The sequence below is a fragment of the Daktulosphaira vitifoliae genome, unplaced genomic scaffold (assembly GCF_025091365.1).
Source record: "Daktulosphaira vitifoliae isolate Bord-2020 unplaced genomic scaffold, ASM2509136v1 Scaffold_1, whole genome shotgun sequence".
NCBI lineage: Eukaryota > Metazoa > Arthropoda > Insecta > Hemiptera > Phylloxeridae > Daktulosphaira > Daktulosphaira vitifoliae.
In genome coordinates, this window is record NW_026099572.1 from 66,956,859 (window position 1) to 66,976,350 (window position 19,492).

Here is a 19,492-nt window from a genome sequence, read left to right on the forward strand (position 1 = left end):
TACATAATTCTTTTATATATTTACAAATGTATTCAGTGCATAATTATATATTATCATATTTAGTTTACATCATAGTTTTATCAAAAAAGCTGAATTTTATAGTTTGTTAATTTATGTCAGTATTGAAAAAATTAATAAATTGTGATCAGTATTAACTAAAAATAATAAAATATACAAATTTGTTAGTGTATATATTTAAATGTGTGTACGTATTTGTCAGTCTAAATATCACTTATCATATTTATGCGCTACGTTATCGACTTTTGGAATGATATCTTTAATCAGTATTATAAATACTGATAAGTAGTTATTCATAATAAACAAAAGCAATAATAATTTAGTAATAAAGTATTATTAAGCTTTAATTTTTTAACAGATATTAACACTTTTTTATTTTTATTTGCAACGTATTTAATTAAATTTATAATAATTGAAACATTATATTTAAAAAATTTAATTGTTATAATTAAATGTTGAATAAACAATTTTTACAATATGTCTATTGAGTTTAAAGCTTTCGCCAAAGGCATCAATCACAAAAGAATAAAAACTTTTTTATTTGGTACTCATGATGTAAATGGTAGTGTCCTATAGTTTTCTTTAAAGTTGTCCCTAAAAATATCTTATAATTTAAAAATATTTTTCTAGTTAATATATTCAATGACACGGTGAACTGTATAACTCCTGGAGGTGAAATTTTATCATTTTGTTATAAAGACAAAATAATTAATTTCATAAGTAAATAAAATTCTTCTTTTATTAATGACATTAAATTAATGTTTAAAATTGTGATTTTTAGTAAAGTATGAGACAAATTCCTCTGAAAATATTTGTCAACAATTTGAAGTTTTATGGAGCGATGTTATTTCTGCCAATATAAAGTTTGTACAAAGCTTTTATTTTTATAATAATAATAGTATGTTATGATTTTATTTTAAAAATAATTTTCAAAGGATATACAAATCCTCTGAACTTATTAATTAAAAATTAAACTAAAATTAGTTTTAAATATTCTTTTCCTACTTACTACTATAAAATCATCTAATTTTTATTTGTTTATTAATATACAATTATTATATATACTAGTGTATAAAAAAGTTTTTAAATAGTACTGTTTATAAAGGAATTGGGGTTGTATAGTTCATTAGATTAAATAATACTATAGTCGTATTAGATTTAATAAAACCAATGAGTGTTCTGTTTTAAATAAAAAATAATTATTAAATAAATAAACTTATACATTACAATACAGGGTGATTTTTTTATCATAACAAATTTAATTAATTATAAAATAAAAATTATTTTTATAATATTTTCTCATTACATTAATTTCAATTTTCTCAGTTATTAAACATTATTTTGGTTTATGTCACATACAGAGTGATTTTTTTATCTTAACCCACTCAATTACTTGTACAATAAATGTAATTTAACACATTTTTTTTTTTTTTGGTTTTCTTTAGTTACACATTAATCTTTAATTATTAACTTGTTATGTTAATACCTTATGCCTTGTAAGGGTGTCAACATTGTTTTTTTAAATGGGAACACATATTTTGAATTTAATAAAATGTTTGAGTTTTTAATTCAATAGTAAATGCATTTGAATTTTTAATATAACTTTATTAGTTTATTAGATATAAACATTTAAAGTTTCAAATTTTTAAGTTAATATATATGTATAATACACAAGGTATTATAAATACAGGTAGCTAATTGGATTTTTATGACATTGCTGTCACAGTCACAGATTGTTTATTATCAATTATGACTGTCAATATATATACTTTCTGTATTGTCAGTTTGTGTATTTATAAACTCATAACAATGTGCCTTACTACCATTGATAATAACAATGCTAATATCGATGTCATAAAAAACCAATTAGCTACCTGTATTTATAATACCTTGTGTATTATACATGTATATTAACTTAAAAATTTGAAACTTTAAATGTTTATATCTAATAAACTAATGAAGTTATTTTAAAAATTCAAAGGCCATTTACTATTAAATTAAAAACTCAAACATTTTATTAAATTCAAAATATGTGTTCCCATTTAAAAAAACAAAGTTTACACCCTTACAAGGCATAAGGGATGAACATAAAAAGTTTTAAATAGTTAATAATTCAAGAATAACGTTTAACTAAAGAAAACCAAAAAAAAAAAATGTTTAAACTATTATTACTCTGTAAGTAATTGAGTGAGTTATGATAAAAAAATCACCCTGTACGTGCTTCTGTAGNTTCAATGAGAGCTGAGAAAAAGTGGTAACAGACACAAAAATAAAAAATAAATAAATAAAAAAAAAACACATCATAGTAAAATTAATACCTTCTCAGCTTCGCATCAAAGCTAAAAATGTTTAAATTATTATTACTCTGTAAGTAATTGAGTGGGTTATGATGAAAAAATCACCCTGTATATTATATGAGTGTCAAAATTAATTTTTAAATCATAACATACATAAATGACTACAAGATTTATGATTTCTAAGTATAATACATGAATTAATATTATTTAATATAGTAATTTTTACAGAGATATTATTAAAAAATTATAAAGTTGTTACAAAATAATAATTACATTAAGAAAATTCTTTTAAGTATCTTTTTAATTTAATAAAATTCTTTAATTTTGTATGGCAACATAAATGTTTAAATAGTTAATAAAATAAAATATTATTTAACTAAGATTATGACCAGTCAAAAACAATTTTTTGAAATAGTTTTACACTTAGTAAAATATAAATGTTGCCATTAAAAAAAATTAAAATTAATAACTTTATAAGGTATAAGAAATGAATTAAAGAAAATATTATAATTGATTAATCAAGAACTATATCAAAATTAATTTTCTTATTATAATTATTATTTTAATAGTTATCTAGTGGAATACATAAATAAATAAATCATCCTGTATTTTGTTACCTCAATTCATCAGTTAAAACATTTAAAAAGTTGTGACAGTTATGTTAAACACCATTCGTAGTCAATCATTTCAATTAATTAAATACAAATATTACACATGAAATTCATTGACAAGTATATGTATTTTTAAACCAAACCACCGTTTAACGACCTTACGCAGGAAGTGTCGCTGAACAACAACTGATAGAATATGATTTTATAATAACTGATCTGACTAAATAAATAACTTATCACATATGTTTAACAGTTATAAGTAAAAAATTTTTTTAAAATATCAAAATTTACTGATTTTAAAAATTAGTAATTTTTTGAAGAATTTTCACTATTTTCAGGGAATGAGAAAAAAGTTTTTAATTTTTGAGGGTAATGATTTCTACTTGATACAATTTGTGATCTTTTGATGTATCATTGAAAAAAAATATTCCAGTGAGAGTTGAGAAAATATAGTAATAGACTTAAAAAAAATAAAAATATATACATATCATGGTAAAATTAATACCTTTTCAGCTTTGCATCGAATCTAAAATTAATTTGATACCTTTATAAAGTATAAGAAATAGTTTGAAAAAGTATTTAATAATTAATAAACCAAAGAAATAATTGAACTAAAAAAAGTATAAAAATATATTTTCAATATGTAAGTTAATTATGATAATATCATATATTATAATAATTTTTAATTAATTGTAACTACAATTATCAAAAAATCTTATTACATTTTTTTGTTGTTTTATGTTATTGTAGTGAAGAAATCACATCAGTTTTATGCTTACCTTTATCTACAGTTAATACAAAATTATCTAGTCATTCTACTCCTGAATGGTTTTGTTTTGCGGTTGGTTTTTCCAGTGGAATTGTAAAATTTTTCAATGAGGTAATTTACACTTTTTTTGGAAACTTTGAGTATTTTTTTTATTTAATTTATGTTTTAATTAAATGTTAGTAATTCACTTAGCAATATTATTTTACAGGATGGCAATCTGTTATTCTCACAAATTTTTCATAATAATAATGTTCTAAAAATAAGATGTCAAAGTCATCAACCTGCTATGAATAATCCTCCTTCAATTGAACAACCTGAAGAATTTGTTGTTTTATACAATGATGTTCTTTGTACTATTGTTGGTACACTACTAGTAAATTGTTTAAGGTCTTATAAAAATCAATCAGTAAAAGGTATATTAGCAATTTAAGGTTTACATTGAACTTCCTTAGTATTTTTAGTTAAAAATATTAAAATTTTATTTGAAATATAATAAAATTTATTTATATTTATATATTTTTTTCACTAAAATATTGATGTATTACCTTGGTATGAACACCAACATTTTTATTGGTTTAATTTTGAATCATAGTTAATAATCAATTTTTTTAGGTAATTATGGAAGTTCCACTAATATTCCTGCATTAGCTTACAAAAAATGGGCTTTTGATGTTCAAGAGAAAATTAATGATGCTTCTGTTGGAGGAAAATATGACATTAAAAGTTTTCAACATGTAGTAGCAGCCAACATTTGTAAGGGTATTAATGGAAACAAAATAAATAATTTACCTCAAATAACTCAAATCATTGCTGCTGGTAAAAATCCATACTTAGCATTTCATTTCAGTATTGGGAGTCAAGCAATACCTACATTTGAAAATATAACTAAAGCAGTTGCTAATAAATTGAAATCATCAATAACTCAAACTTTACCGTATGTTAAATTAATATTTAATAATATGTATTTAATCAATTTTTATCAAGAAATGAAAAATTGCTCCCTTTATAATTAAACTAAACATCGGCAAATTATTTTTCTAAAAAACCCAGCAGAGTGGGGTCGTGGCATAGTTGGGTCCAGTATAGATGATATCTGACAGTGATTAAAATCACTATCATAAAAAACGCTTCGATGCAAATCTGTATAAAGTGTTTAATTTTAAAAAAAAATTGTCAAAAAAGTAGGTCAAGTGAGAGCTAAGAAAATAAATGATAGCTACAAAAAAAAAAACCACATGGTAAAATAATATTAATATGAATTTCTTCTCACGAGAATAGACTACAGTAATGGGATCCTGGATATTTATTGAAGTTATTGAATCTTTTTTTTTTTTTTTCTCCGATCGGCTTGGTTGTGGACCCCCCTGTAACTACCGTTAGGTATTACTTCAGGGCGGCCCACGCCGTCTTTAAAACTCACACCACCATGTTGTGAATCAGCTCGAAATTAATCAAGAGCTGATTCACAACGTGGTGTGGCCTCCCCCGTTAGCCGGATCCCAGAGTGGGATCCGTTTCCCGGGTTGCACCACGTGGAGGTGGGGGCAGGACTTTGCGAAGGGGGCACAAATAACTCACGAAACAAAAACATAAAACATAAAACACGAATACCTAAGGCGCCGGCCTAAACCAGCGCCTTAGGTCCTCTTGTACCGGGCGGCGCGGCTGCCTTTATCTCAGGCGTTCAGCTTCCTCCTTCTTTTTTAGGATGAATTCAGCGAACGCCTGGACGAGCCTCCACGCCTCCCGGCTTCCCAACATCAGGTCCACCAGGGACCCGACTCGGAGTGTGGACCCTAGACGGGACTCTAGAGAGTCCCGTTCCTGGGCCCACGCCTCGCACCGGAAGAGGGTGTGCAGGGCGCTATCAGCCTCTCCCGGGCGATCCGAACAGTGGTCGCAAGTCGACGCGGCTGCTTTACGAATACGGTGCAAGTACTCGTTAAAGCAGCCGTGGCCGGACATCACTTGGGTGAGTCATCTCACCGCGAGTCCGGTCCACCCACCTGTCCAGCCGATCGTGTCCTATGAGGGACCTGGTCCACTTGCCTCTCGTCGTTTCCTCCGAGGGCGAGTCCGCCACCGGAGCATGGTCATCCGCCTGAGCGCTAGCCGGTCCTCGGGTTCGAGGGACCGGTTGCGTTCTCGGCGGAGCTCATGCCCGGCGGCGCGTTCCTCGGCGAACAAGATCGCTTCGGTCTTGTCCAGGGCGAGGCTCAGTCCACTCCCCTCCTGAAACCATACTGGCCCTCGGCCAGTCCGCCGACGTCAGACAGGTGGGCTTCGATCCGGGTGACGAGCAGCCGCTCGAGGATCTTCCCCAAGTCGTCCAACATGCAAAGCGGTCGGTACGACGAGGGGAGACCCTCGGGCTTATCACCCTTCCTCAGAAGCATCAGCCTGGGCTTCTTCCACTCGTGGGGAATTCACCCTCTGAGAGACAGCGGTTCGCGACGGCGCGTATCCAGTCCGGGGCGAGGTCGTTTACCAACCCCCACACCCGGTTTGGATTCGCGTCAGGACCGGGAGCTGTGTTCCGGCTCCGCACGCGCGCCACCGCGTCAGCCACCTCCTGAGTGGTGAATTCCTCCACAGACACGTCGTCCCCGAACGCCGGGGGAGGCAGAGGCGGATGTGTCGGAATGAGCGTGTCTACCGCCCTTTCCAGCACTTCCGCCTCCAGCTGACCGGCAGCCGGTGAACCGCGGAGCTTATGCATGACGACCCGATAGGGTTTCCCCCACGGGTCGTGGTCCACCGACTTCAAGAGTTCGGCCCAGCACTTCGCTTTGGCCCGCCTGATGGCGAGCTTCAGCTCTTTGCGGGTCGACCTCAGCGCCTCCCTCGGGTCCGTGAATTCCGGGTCCCGCGGCCAATGGTTGGAGCGCGTCATAGCCCTCCTGACCCTGACGCACTCCTCACGCCTGCCCGCCACCTCGGCGTTCCACCAGTGAACTGACGGTCCGCGAGTCGACGGCGGTCGTTTGGCCGGGAGGGCGAAGTCGCAGGCTGCGACCACCCTCCGGTCCAACTCTTCCGCCGCTTCGTTCGCGGAGACGTGTCGGTCCGGTACCGCGGGCGCCGACCATTGAGCGAGCAGTAAGCCCGTCTCGAATGCGTCAACGTCTGTCGCCGATCCGACCCGCCAGCCCTCTCGCCCACCGCGAAACGGCTCGCGGGGCAAGTTATTGAATCTAAATGAGTTAAACAATATTTTCTAACTCAAAAAGAATTGAGAAAAAATGCAGTGCCACAGGCGTGAAAGACTCAAGTGTTAAATTGAAATTTAGCTAGTTTAAATTTTAAAGTTATTTTTCTCAACTTCAAAGAAACAAAAAAATTTAAATATGTTTAACTTTTTATACTATGTCAATTAGATTGATATAATATTTATGAAAATCAGTGTAATCCCTTTATAATAAAATAAAATACAAAACCAAGAATTTTAACACAAAAATAGCATATTTTTGAATACGGTAGCTATTTTCACCATGAAAACAAAATAAAGTCCGAAATTTTTTTTTTTAATATTAAAGTATATTATATAAGCTTTAATTTAAGATATATATAAAAGTGTCAGTATTTTTGGAACCCAACCTAAAATATACAATTACAAAATAAATGATATATTTTCACGTAATTGACATTTTAATTAAATGTTCCATAATTAAACAAGTAGGATACTTAGAAAAAAAACTCAGCACAGGTGGGTCGCGGTAAAGTGGTGACGTGGCATAGTTGGATCAAGTATAATGATATCTGACAGTGATTAAAATCACTATAAAAAAAAAACGCTTCGATGCAAATCTTTAGATACTGTTTAATTTTAAAAAATTGGTGGACTATTCCAAAAGCTACATGATCTGCTAGTTCATTATTAATATCCTAATTAAGATAAAGTATGTAGAATGAAAAAGGGATTATTAAAAAATATTATTTCTCATAAAAAAATAATGTTGATCCATACACTTTTCAATATGTCATAGCATTATAAAGTTAAAAATGTAAAAAATAAAATTGAGAATTTTCACACAATAATAGCATTCGGTAGCCATTTTCACCGTGAAGATAAAATAAAGTCCGAAATTTTTTTTTTGCATAATAAAGTATATTACATTAGCTTTAATTTAAGATATATATAAAAGTGTCAGACTTTCCGGAACACTTTCAAAATTTAAGTTGAAAAAGTAAATTTTTTGTGAAAAAGTTGTCATTTTAAATCCCCCCCTGTGGGCAGGTAAAGGGTCAGATATAAAAAAAATATATACCAAATGATAGGTAAAGACATCATGCATCTATAAAAAAAAAATTATATTGATCCATACATCTTTCAAAAAGTTATAGCATTATAAAGTTAAAAATATAAAAAAGAATTTTTTTACAAAAATCGTATTTTTTTTATAAACTTTGATGTCTGTTTTCACCATGAAGATGAAATAAAGTCCGAAATTCTTTTTTACCATAATAAAGTATATTACATTAGCTTTAATTTAAGATATATATAAAAGTGTCAGACCTTCCGGAACACTGTCAAAAGTTAAGTTGAAAAAATTAATTTTTTGTAAAAAAGTTGTCATTTTAAATCCCCTACTGTGGGCAGGTAAAAAGTCAGATTTATAAAAAAAATATACCAAATGATAGGTAATGACATCATGCATCTATAAAAAAAAGAATTATATTGATATGTTTATTTTTAAAAAAGTTACGGCAGTTTTTAGTAAAAAAAATTGAAAAAATTTCGAAAATTAGCCATTTTTAAATTTGTAATTTTTTCGGAGGTTTCCCCCATTTACGGGGAACGAGGGAATTTTTTTCAATTTTTGAGGGTAATGTCTTCGACTAGATACGATTTGTGATCTTTTGACATATCATTGAAAGAAATCGGTTCGGTGAGAGCTGAGAAAAAGTGGTAACAGACACAAAAAAAAAAACATCTTAGTAAAACCAATACCTTCTCAGCTTCGCATCGAAGCTAAAAACACAACATAGTAAAATTAATACCTTCTCAGCTTCGCATCGAAGCTAATATTAAAAAAAACATTTTCAAAAATCAAAATATTAATACAAAGGATGATTGATTAATCATTGACCACTAAATTTTTCTTAAAATAATTATAATTTTGAGAATTTTGTTTTAATTTTGGTAAGAATTATTTATTTCTTGATTTATAAGTGGTTAAATATTTCATAGGTCCAACTCCTTATTATATCAATTTAATTTTTTAAACAGTAACATACATATTTTATTAGTAGATTAAATCTTAGATAATAATTTAACTGAGAAAATGATGGGTTGGTAACAACTATTAAACTAATATTTAGGAAGTCACTAATATTTTTAAGTGTAGACAGAAGGTAAGGTTAACAATGATAACTAAATTTGTTTTAAAAACATAATAATTAAAAGAATTTTTATTTGGCTTATTTTAGTAGTATTTATTCCTTGATTTATAAGTAATTAGATACTTTTTGTTCTATCCCTTATCTCTTAAAAGAATGTCAATTTTTTTTTTTAATGGGACTATACATAAGTAATTATCTTTTTTATATAATGGTTTAATTAAGAATATGACTGGTGGATAATACCTTTTGGATAAGTATTTTATAAATTATTAAAATTATTATAGCTAGGCAGAAAGATAATTGTGATAATGAAATTTCTTATATTAAAAATAGACATATACGTTTCTCACCAGAGTCAATATTTTAGAATGGTAGTAACTTCTGAAATAACGAGAAAAAATATTTTTTATTGATTTCAATATTTTTCTAATTATTAATCATAGAATATTTTTACTTGCCATATATAAATAATTAAAAAAATGTTTTGGTTACTTTTAGTTACATATTATTCATGATTTATTAACTATGTAATACTTTTTAAGTTCATCACATAAGTCTTGTAAACGTGTCAATTTCATTTTTTCAAATGTAGCTATATATTTATTTTTTTGATTAATAAAGATTTATTATTTTTATTTTATAACATTTAAATGTTTTATTTAACTTAATTCGTTTATTATTTATAATATTTTAAATTCTTAATTCTTTAATTATACATGTATTTTACATGTATAACATCTAAAAAACTACAAAATACAAGTAGGAAATTTCTTCTTTATAATACCGCTATTAATAAATACACAGTGATTATTGCCAATTATGCTACTATTGAGTGATACTATCAAGCAGTACTAAGTCACAATGATAAAATTGAATACTTAGAAATAAATATTTATGAATTAACCTATCATTAATATATTAATTGCTACTGATTAGTATGATCTCTTTTATATTATTCATGTATTTTAACCAAAGAATTCATAACTTAAATGTGTTATATTCAACCAACATTTAGATGAAGTTTTTTCAAAAGTTCAAATGCTATTTAATATTTAAAAGAAACCTTAAAAATTTTATTAAATGCAAAATATGTCCTCATTTGAAAAAGGTTGACTCCCTTTCAAAACGTAAGGAATGAATTTAAAAAGTATTTCATAGCTAATAAGTGGTTTATGGTAAACGAATTACAATGTATCATAATTATATTTTATCATGTTGGCTAATAATAATACATATTTTTTTTTAACTTATGAAAATATCTGTTTTGTGTAAATATTTTTGAATTAATTTTTCTAGAAGTTGGTTAACATATAATCTGTCTTCAATTAATAATATTAATTTTCAAGAAACAGCTGAACAACTTAGATGTCGGTTAGTATTTTTACTATATAATTGCTTATAATATTACCTATTATAATAAAATGATGATTAAAAATCATTTTAAATCATTTTCTTTTAAGATTCAAGCTTTATGATGAAAACTGTGAAGCTTTACAAATTGAATTAAGTCCACAATTAGCAGTTGGAGTTATTTCTGATAATTTAAATAAAGTTACATTGTTTGAAGTAAATGCTGGGGAAATAATACGGTAAATAATATATTAAATTAATAAAATATAATGCTGACATAAATGTATGTATTTAGAGTTTGGAATGATTGCCGAGAGGTACAATTTGGATGGCTTGTTGTAAATGAGAGCAAAAGTTCAAATTCTAAACAGGCATTGTTTTTAGTAATGTATTTACCCTTCAAGGAATCAATAGAAGTATGGTCCATGCAGAATTATGAACTTGTGTCAGAAATAAAAGTCTCAAAAAGTGGACGGTAATAATAACTTGTTTAAAAGAATTCTTATATTTTATAATACCTTTTTGTTATTTGTTTATTTAGGCTATTTTATACTAATTTTGGCTTACTTGGTGCTTTGAGCTCATCAAGAAGAAATATTTATAATGCAAATTATCGTTGTTATTTCATAGATGAAACAGAAATAATTAGGGAGTTAATTGTACCATTTCATTGTGCTGATATGTAAGGTTTTAGAACTAATTAATATAATTGTTATATTTTAACTGATTATATATTTTTATATTAAAATTAATTAAATCTGATAACTAATTTATATTTATATATAAAAAAAAGGAGCAACAATGAATTATCACATGATATGCATTTAATGAAGACGTTTAAATCTCTATGCAGAAATGAAAATTTTGATGATAAAAAACTTTGTGAAGAAGTTGTAAATTTGGCTAATAATTTAATGACTGATAAAGTAAGACAACAAGCATTTGAATATATTAAATCCAGTAAACATATGACACTAAACGCATTTTTGGACTACTTAAAAAGTTATAAAACTGTTTTAGAAAAAGAAAGTATGTATATAAAATCAAAGTGAATTATTTAAAAATCTTATAATTACATTAAAATTACATTGTTTAATTTTAGTGACAAGTAATTCTCTAAGTAAAAAAATTTGGCTGCAAACTATTGATAACCACTTAAAGCTTATTAAATACTTTACATTTTTATATCAATACCAAAACAAGCATTCTTCTTCTGTGCTTTACACTTCTTCAGCTGATGATAAAACACAAGTAATTAGATCAATTAAATTAATTAGTTATTTATTTTATTTATCTTATTAATATATAAGGGAATAAAACTATATTATATTTTGTCATTGGCAGTAACACTGGCACTGATGTCAAATTATATATGTATTTCTTATAAAAAACTTTATGATGGGACACTGCCACCTTAAAATTTTTATGGTCTTTTTTTGTTCATTACTTAACATATAAATATAATTTTAATGAAATTACAGAAATTTAATAATTTATAAATTTATTGTATATGTATTTCGATCACAACCCATATATATATAGGTATAGATGTCATTAATCATTGAAACTAAATAAAATCTGCGATAGTCCATAAAAAGTATATAATTTAAGTGTATATTTTTTTATTATTAATATAAATTTAAATAATATTAATTACAAGTAGTCAATTCATATTATAAAATAATATTATGTCATTAAAAACTAAGACAACCTATTTTCAGGAGCTCTGTAAAACACTTCGTATAAGTGATCAAGATTTAGACAAAATAATTTCTTTGGTCCCTTTTGAAATACAAAGGAAAACTACAGTTATGTTTCAGGATGAAATTAAGTTAACATTTACTAAAGTAATTGAATTGTTATCATGTTTTAAAACAACTGAAGATTATATAACTTTAAGAAAAGATGTTAATCTTGATGACTTATGTAATTTTTCAATTTATTATTTATTTATATATACAGTGTGATCGGCTTACTATGTCTCATGTAATATCTTTGAAAAAACAAGTGTTACAAACAATTTTTTTTTTTAAATTTTTATCTTTGATAATCTGTTTCACAAGAAAAATTAAATTTCTATCATCATTCCTTATACTTAGAACTTGTATCAATTTAAAGATAAATTTTACGAGATATGATGAAAAAATTTAGTAGTTTTTCCAACACGGTCACATTATTATTTTTTGTAGTGGTAAGAGCTACCATTTTACTGTGTCAACGCACGTAGTCAGAATAACCAAGATTTGCTTGGTATGTTTATTCATAAAACTGGTAACCCTTATCGATTTACGACCTATAACGTTGATGTTTGTTATAATTTTTTCTTACTAAACCCTAAACTTTAGAGAGCCGTGGAGCACTTGATATGAAATAAAATAAAATATTTTTTTTATTAAACTAAATCTAATAGTGTAACAAAAATTAGGGTTGCTATTTGAAAATATGAAGTTAATATAAGTTTTAAATATAAGGGATGGTGGTAGATATTTAAATTTTCTTATGAAACACCTCATCAAAGATCCATAATGATTAAAATAAAATTGTTTATAACACTTCTAATTAGATATAGTTAGCCGATCACTCTGTATATAATAGAATCAATTTATTCAATTATTTGTTATAGGTAAAAAAATATTTGAACCTATAATGCATTCTGACAGTGATATTAGAGAATGGAATTTAGCTTGGGTGGCTAATGGTATTCAAATTACTGATATGATGTATTTAGCTGTTCAGTATTGGTTGTCTAAAGCACTTACATTAACAGTTGTTACTGAAATGATATCATTTTATCGTATTATTGATACACTTTGTAATATTAATGGTAATTTATTATTAATTGCTTAGTATTTTTAGAAATTTTAGGTATTATAGTTTTCCTAATTATATATTTTTTACTTTAGTTAAAGAAAATATTGATTGGAAACTCATACAAGATCAATTTTCAAATCATTCTAACACATTTTCTTGTTTAACGGGTTCCATTATTTGTAAAACTATTGCATCTATAAAAAAGACAGGTAAAATTTTAAGCAGTAGCCTAATAAATTTAATATTTTAAAATATAACAGTTTATATTTTCATATATTAAATAAACTTGAAACAATAATTTACTTTAAGTGTAGCTTATAATTTTTACTTAGAATTAGTTAAAGTTGATGCTGAGTGGGAGTGTCTTACTAGAGAAGATTACAAATGGAATTTATTAATAGTACGACTAGAACAAGTTTGTCATCTAAATGCTACTTTGAAGTATTGTCCTGAAGAATCTCATAGTACTCTTTATTGTACAAAATATAATCATATTCCATTATCCCTGACTGAGGTTTTAAGAAATGGAAGAGGTACTACCTTTTAATCTCAGTTAGTTATAAAATGTAATGTTTATTTATGGTTCCAGGTGGGGTTTCTATGTTTGTAGCAAAATGGTTAATCAGTGTTGGTCTTGATCCAGCCTTAATCATGAATGATTATCTATTTGATAAACAAGATAAAATACTTGAAATTGAATCTCCAAATTTAGAAAATAAAATAGTGAAAAGTATTCAGGATGGTATAGCTATAAACACTGAATTAGCTATAGAAGCAAGAACTTTGAGTAATGCTGAAAAAGAAACAATTGATGCATTACAAAATTTAAGATTATGTTTTCCATATAGTTTAGATAGTAATATACTATTGAGCAATATTTATTGGGAATATTTATTGGAATGGAAAGAATGTGTTTCTAATCTTAGACCATTGGAAGCTGGACTAAAAGTTGCTGACTATATAGCATGTTCTCACATAAAATATAGTAAGTTCCAGTGGATAAAAATAAATTTATATAAGATAGATTAAAATGGTACAAAATAGATGTGTGATAAAAAAATTGTTAAAAAGCTTGACATTCCTATCATGTATATATAATTTTATTTGTAAAAAAAATTATTGAATTAAAAACATGTGTTGTGTGGCACATGCCCCAGGCTCCATATATAGTAAAGGTATAGTTTAAGTTTTGTTTAAGGGCATTATGTAAGGAAATTTTTCATTACCGCTTCACAACTAATAAAATAGAAATTTCACTATGTAATCATTTTATACTGGCGAGTTATATGACCTTTCAAGCCTGTTCCTCCTAAAATATAAATACTTGACAAATAGTATTCAAACAAAGGCCTAATTGGAATAACTACAAAAATACATTTAAGATTTGTTTAAAAAAACTGAATATAATAAGTATTATTTGCAGGTATTTCAAACTTAATATGGATTACATTTTTGTCAAGTACTTTTGAATCTGCTGTTAAACTTATTCATCAACTAGGGAAAATACCGAAAGAGAAATTATGTATACAAGATGTTGGTATGCCAGATCGCTGTATATCAAAATTTTTCAACTTATGTGAATATTTCTTGGATAGTGTAATCAAAGTATAAAATATAGTTATTTAAATAATTCATTTATTAATTAAGTTATCTTTAACAAGGCTTTATTATCTGCTGAAGATGACATTTTAGCTGAAATAAAACATGATTTATTTTGGGAAAATTGGAAAATTAATAACCAACATGAGCCTACTCTAGTTCAAAAAGCTTTAAGTATACCTAATCCTGATCAAGAAGTTCTTTTATTTTTTCATCAGTGTGCCAGAACTTTTCATATTATGTCCGAATTTTCATTGCATTCATCAAAACCTCTTACTAATCTATTCGACTGTAATGTATGTATTTATACTGATAAAAAACTTAAAACATTTTTATAATCATAAAATGTATTGCTAGATAAATGAAGTTGATTTTCATTCTTTAAATCATAAAAATTATTTAACTCAAGAACAGCCAAGATTAAAAGTAAAAAAAGCAAGAACAGATTTTATTATGAATTCAATAACTTCTGCTATAGGACTAATTCAAAAAGATTATGAGGTATCATGCTTCTTTATTATTTTAACTTTAAAAATTTTAACTTCAATTTAGTTTAATTATTTTTTTAATACTACTTAGTACTACTAATAATTAAAAATATTTTTCTTAACCCTGGAACGGTAGCGTACGTCAGACTAACACATTGTGCGCGCACCAATCACTTCCCCTTCGGTCCCTTCCCTCATGCACCTCTGTACCTTTTTTACGTGATTTGAATAAAGATTCTTTTAAAAATGATCATAGCTCGTTTTTATCACAACTCACCCTATGCTCACACCGTTAACAATAAAAACTATTAAAGGAGTCAAATTGACGCATTGCTAGTAAAATACGTCTCTAAGATATCGCTAGCGTTCCAGGGTTAAAATATAGTAAAACTGAAAAGCTTCTTATTTGTTTGTTTTTATATATTGTTTCCAAACAAAACAGATAAAACAGAACAGAAACAGAATACAATTTTTACTTTGTTGCTTTTTTTATATCATTCTAAAATTTAGTTTTTCAGTAATTTTATTTCATAACAAAATGATCTAAAATAAAACAAAATAGGTAACAAATTTACATGTTTTATCTAAGTTTAAATTAATTAATTTTATATTCCTATTGTTGTATATTGTAAATTATTTCGAGCATTATTAAATAAAAAATTGATTTAAAATTATTTTTTAGTTAATTGTAAAAATCTATTTAACACGAATACAATGAAGAAATAGTATTATTCATATAATTATCAAAGTTTATTCTAGGTATTTAATACAAATACAATAAATTTAAACTTTTATCAGCATGTGAAAGAATATTCATAGTTTCTTCATCAGAAAGGTTTTATAATAATGATTCAACTAACCAACCTATAAATTACTAAAAAAAAATTCAAAATTGTTTATATTTTAACCAGAAAAATTATATTGTTATTGATAATTTCCCTTCTAATTTTAAATGACATAGGTTAATCCTTTCTTATTGCTTCTAAAACATTTATTCTAATAATTATATAATTTATCAATTGAATCTGATATTATATAAATTTAGAAACATTTTACTCTATAAGTCACAAAAATTCTAAATATATATATATAAATGTATACTAATTTCGAGAACAATGTTACTATCATCAACACTTAATTAAACGACGCTAATGGTAAGATTGTCTCGAAATAGGTATACACAGTTTTAAGTATTATCTGTAGCTTATACAGAATGATTCACTTATTATAAACCACTTAATTTATCAAAAATAAAAATAATGTTAGAAATATTTTTACTAGTTTCTTTTAGTTCAATGTTTCTCTCTATTTTTTAATCATAAAGTTTTTATATGTCCACCCCTTATAAATTATAAGGGAGTTAACTTTTTTTAAATAAAATACTCCTAATTAATTAGCTTACTTAGTTGATAATCTAATTAAGAAAATGTCTATTTGATAATTTATTTTGGTACATTATTTTGGCCGTTATAACTATTTTAAAATATAGAGTGGTGATGAATTGTGTGTTATGTAATTTTTATCATCACGCATTACTCTATTCAGTACACTTCCTCTCATCAAGATATAAATATGTTAATAACTTCTAAAATATTGATCCAAGAGTTGATATCTTCAAGTTATTTTCTTAATTAGATTAATTATCAGTTAAGTAAGTTAGTTAATTAATGTTGTTCTCATTTGACAAATTAAAATTGCCACCCTTATTAAGGTTTATACCTTAAGGTATAAGGGATGAACATAAATAAATCTTTATAATTAAAAAAAAGAGACAAACATTGAACTAAAAGAAACTAGTAAAAATATTATATTTTTATTTTTTGATTAATTGTTCATGTTTCGTGAATCACTTTGTAGAGTTAATTATTTGTAATAAAGAATAACATAATATACAATAAAACATACAAATTAAATAAAATTATATATAATTTACTGTCATTAAAAAAATATTGAAACTCAAAAATTAATACACCATTATAATTTTTTAGAATAAGACCATAAACAACAAATATTGTACAATTGATAAAGGTTAATATACAAATATATTTTGGATATAAAATTATTCATTGTGTGTCTAAGTCAATAATCTTCTTTTTATGTTTTTAATTTTAAATTTATTAATGATATTCATTAAATGTATAACTTGGTAAAAAAAAAAATATATATACAGGGTGGCCCACCACTCACTGACAACTTAAATAACTTTTGATCCAGTTAATATTTTTAGTTGATTTTTTTTTTAAATAATATTTATACGTTAGGTCTATAGCTATATCTCAATAATTAATTTTTTTACATTTTATTAAAAATATTAATTATTTTAAAATTTTAAATAAAATGTAAAAAAAAAATCTAAGATAGCTATTTTGTAGAGTAGAATTTAAGAAAAATTTTAGTAAAAAAATATCTTATTAATATTCAGTAGTAAATATTCTGTAGCGTTTTGAAGTTTGTGAAAATTTGAATTTTCATGTACTATTTTACGGTATTAAACATTGAAATACGTATTGAGAAAAGGACAGAAGAAAACGCTATCTTTTCAATATACTTTTGAATGAGAGTGATAAGTAATAATTGCCTTATCTAATTTCTTATCATGGTATTAATGCCATGTTTGTAATGTATACACACTATCATCATATGTATACACAGTAATCATGAAAAGATAGCGTTTTCTTCTGTCCTTTTCTCAATACGTATTTCAATGTTTATAACCGTAAAATAGTACATGAAAATACAAATTTTTACAAACTTCAAAACGCTACAGAATATTTACTACTGAATATTAATAAGATATTTTTTTACTAAAATTTTTCTTAAATTCTACTCTACAAAATAGCTATCTTAGATTTTTTTTTTACATTTTATTTAAAATTTTAAAATAATTAATATTTTTAATAAAATGTAAAAAAATTAATTATTGAGATATAGCTATAGACCTAACGTATAAATATTATTTAAAAAAAAAATCAACTAAAAATATTAACTGGATCAAAAGTTATTTAAGTTGTCAGTGAGTGGTGGGCCACCCTGTATATATTTCTTATAAAAAATCTTTTTTTGTGTATGTTGAGTATTATATTTTATATATATAATTATGTAGTTAAAAATAACAAAAATTAAAAATAACAACTTTGCCATACGACATCTTAATAATTATTATTGTTTTAATAAAAATATTAATTTAATGGCTAATTATAATTAATTATATTATATAATTTCTTTGGTTAAAATGTTACTTAATATTTGGTATTATTTTTTACTTTTTATTTGGTTCAAAATAGAAACAAATGAAGCTATTTGTTTTGTTTTACTAAGAAACAAAACACTATAAAACGTTTTGGAACAGTAATGTTTTTAATCTCTGATGTTTATATTTGATTATTTGTAGTGTGACCATTATGAATTTGATAGTAAAGAATATTTATTTTGGATGAGTAAAATAACTCAGTTATCAATTGATTGGGAACTATCTCTAGACGAACTTAGAATTCATCAAGTAGTTTCCCTTTATGCAAAAGGTCATGATAGATTAGCAGGAGAAGTAATTTTTTTTTAATTTAAAATACTATAATAAACTAACTGAAAAATGATTTATATTATATTTTTATAGGTAGTTCCAATTGTCAGCAATAAAGAAAGTTTAGTCAAGCAATTATTGAATATTATCAAACATAGATTGAAATATGAATTGACAATGAATGATTTGGATTTTTATAGAAAAATAGTGCATTTTAGTCCAGAAATGATTTTATGGTTAAATGACCCTGTAAGAAAACAAAAATATCAACAATTTTTTTTTTTATTATTCTCATGCTTTTGCATTGGAACATGGTGTTTTATCGCCTTTGTAAAAGTGCACCTATGGACACCCATCCGTTTACCTACAGAAATAGGCATTGCAAAACACTAGAATTTTGTCAACAACTAGTGTTACCAATGCGCAACACCACTCCCTTTCTTTGTAAAATACAATAATTCCATAGTGCAACTTATAAATTATATTTTAGTGTTAAAAATTTAAAAAATAATTATTGAAATTATAGGTCTCCATGGAAGTTGAAAAATCATTAATAACAGAAACTTTAGAGCTGGTTCAAACTGTTGTAACTTTAATATCAGAAAATGATGTGCAATATGATTTTGCAATAAGCTTGATGAATAGCTTAATTTCATTTAATGACTCCTGATAGCTAAAATAAAATT

The 19,492-nt window shown here is 26.8% G+C and overlaps 1 protein-coding gene across 2 annotated transcripts; it reads left to right on the forward strand.

Annotated features, from left to right (window-relative positions):
* Window positions 1–334: 334 nt before the first annotated feature.
* Window positions 335–19,491, forward strand: LOC126895822 (rab3 GTPase-activating protein non-catalytic subunit). 2 transcript variants are annotated; one of them, XM_050668068.1, is made up of 23 exons: window positions 335–580; window positions 649–738; window positions 800–881; window positions 3,677–3,806; window positions 3,904–4,108; window positions 4,308–4,629; window positions 10,335–10,409; window positions 10,499–10,627; window positions 10,684–10,863; window positions 10,930–11,070; window positions 11,182–11,417; window positions 11,491–11,639; window positions 12,110–12,314; window positions 13,012–13,212; window positions 13,292–13,408; window positions 13,514–13,732; window positions 13,789–14,184; window positions 14,623–14,804; window positions 14,861–15,094; window positions 15,156–15,299; window positions 18,678–18,830; window positions 18,900–19,055; window positions 19,333–19,491. In XM_050668068.1, exons 1-23 carry the CDS (start codon window positions 496–498, stop codon window positions 19,474–19,476), a joined length of 3,975 nt encoding a protein of 1,324 aa, XP_050524025.1. In that variant the 5' UTR covers window positions 335–495; the 3' UTR covers window positions 19,477–19,491. The 2 variants fall into 2 exon arrangements, with proteins under 2 accessions (XP_050524025.1, XP_050524026.1); XM_050668069.1 differs by having other exon boundaries at window positions 13,532–13,732.
* The last annotated feature ends 1 nt before the right edge of the window (window position 19,492 follows it).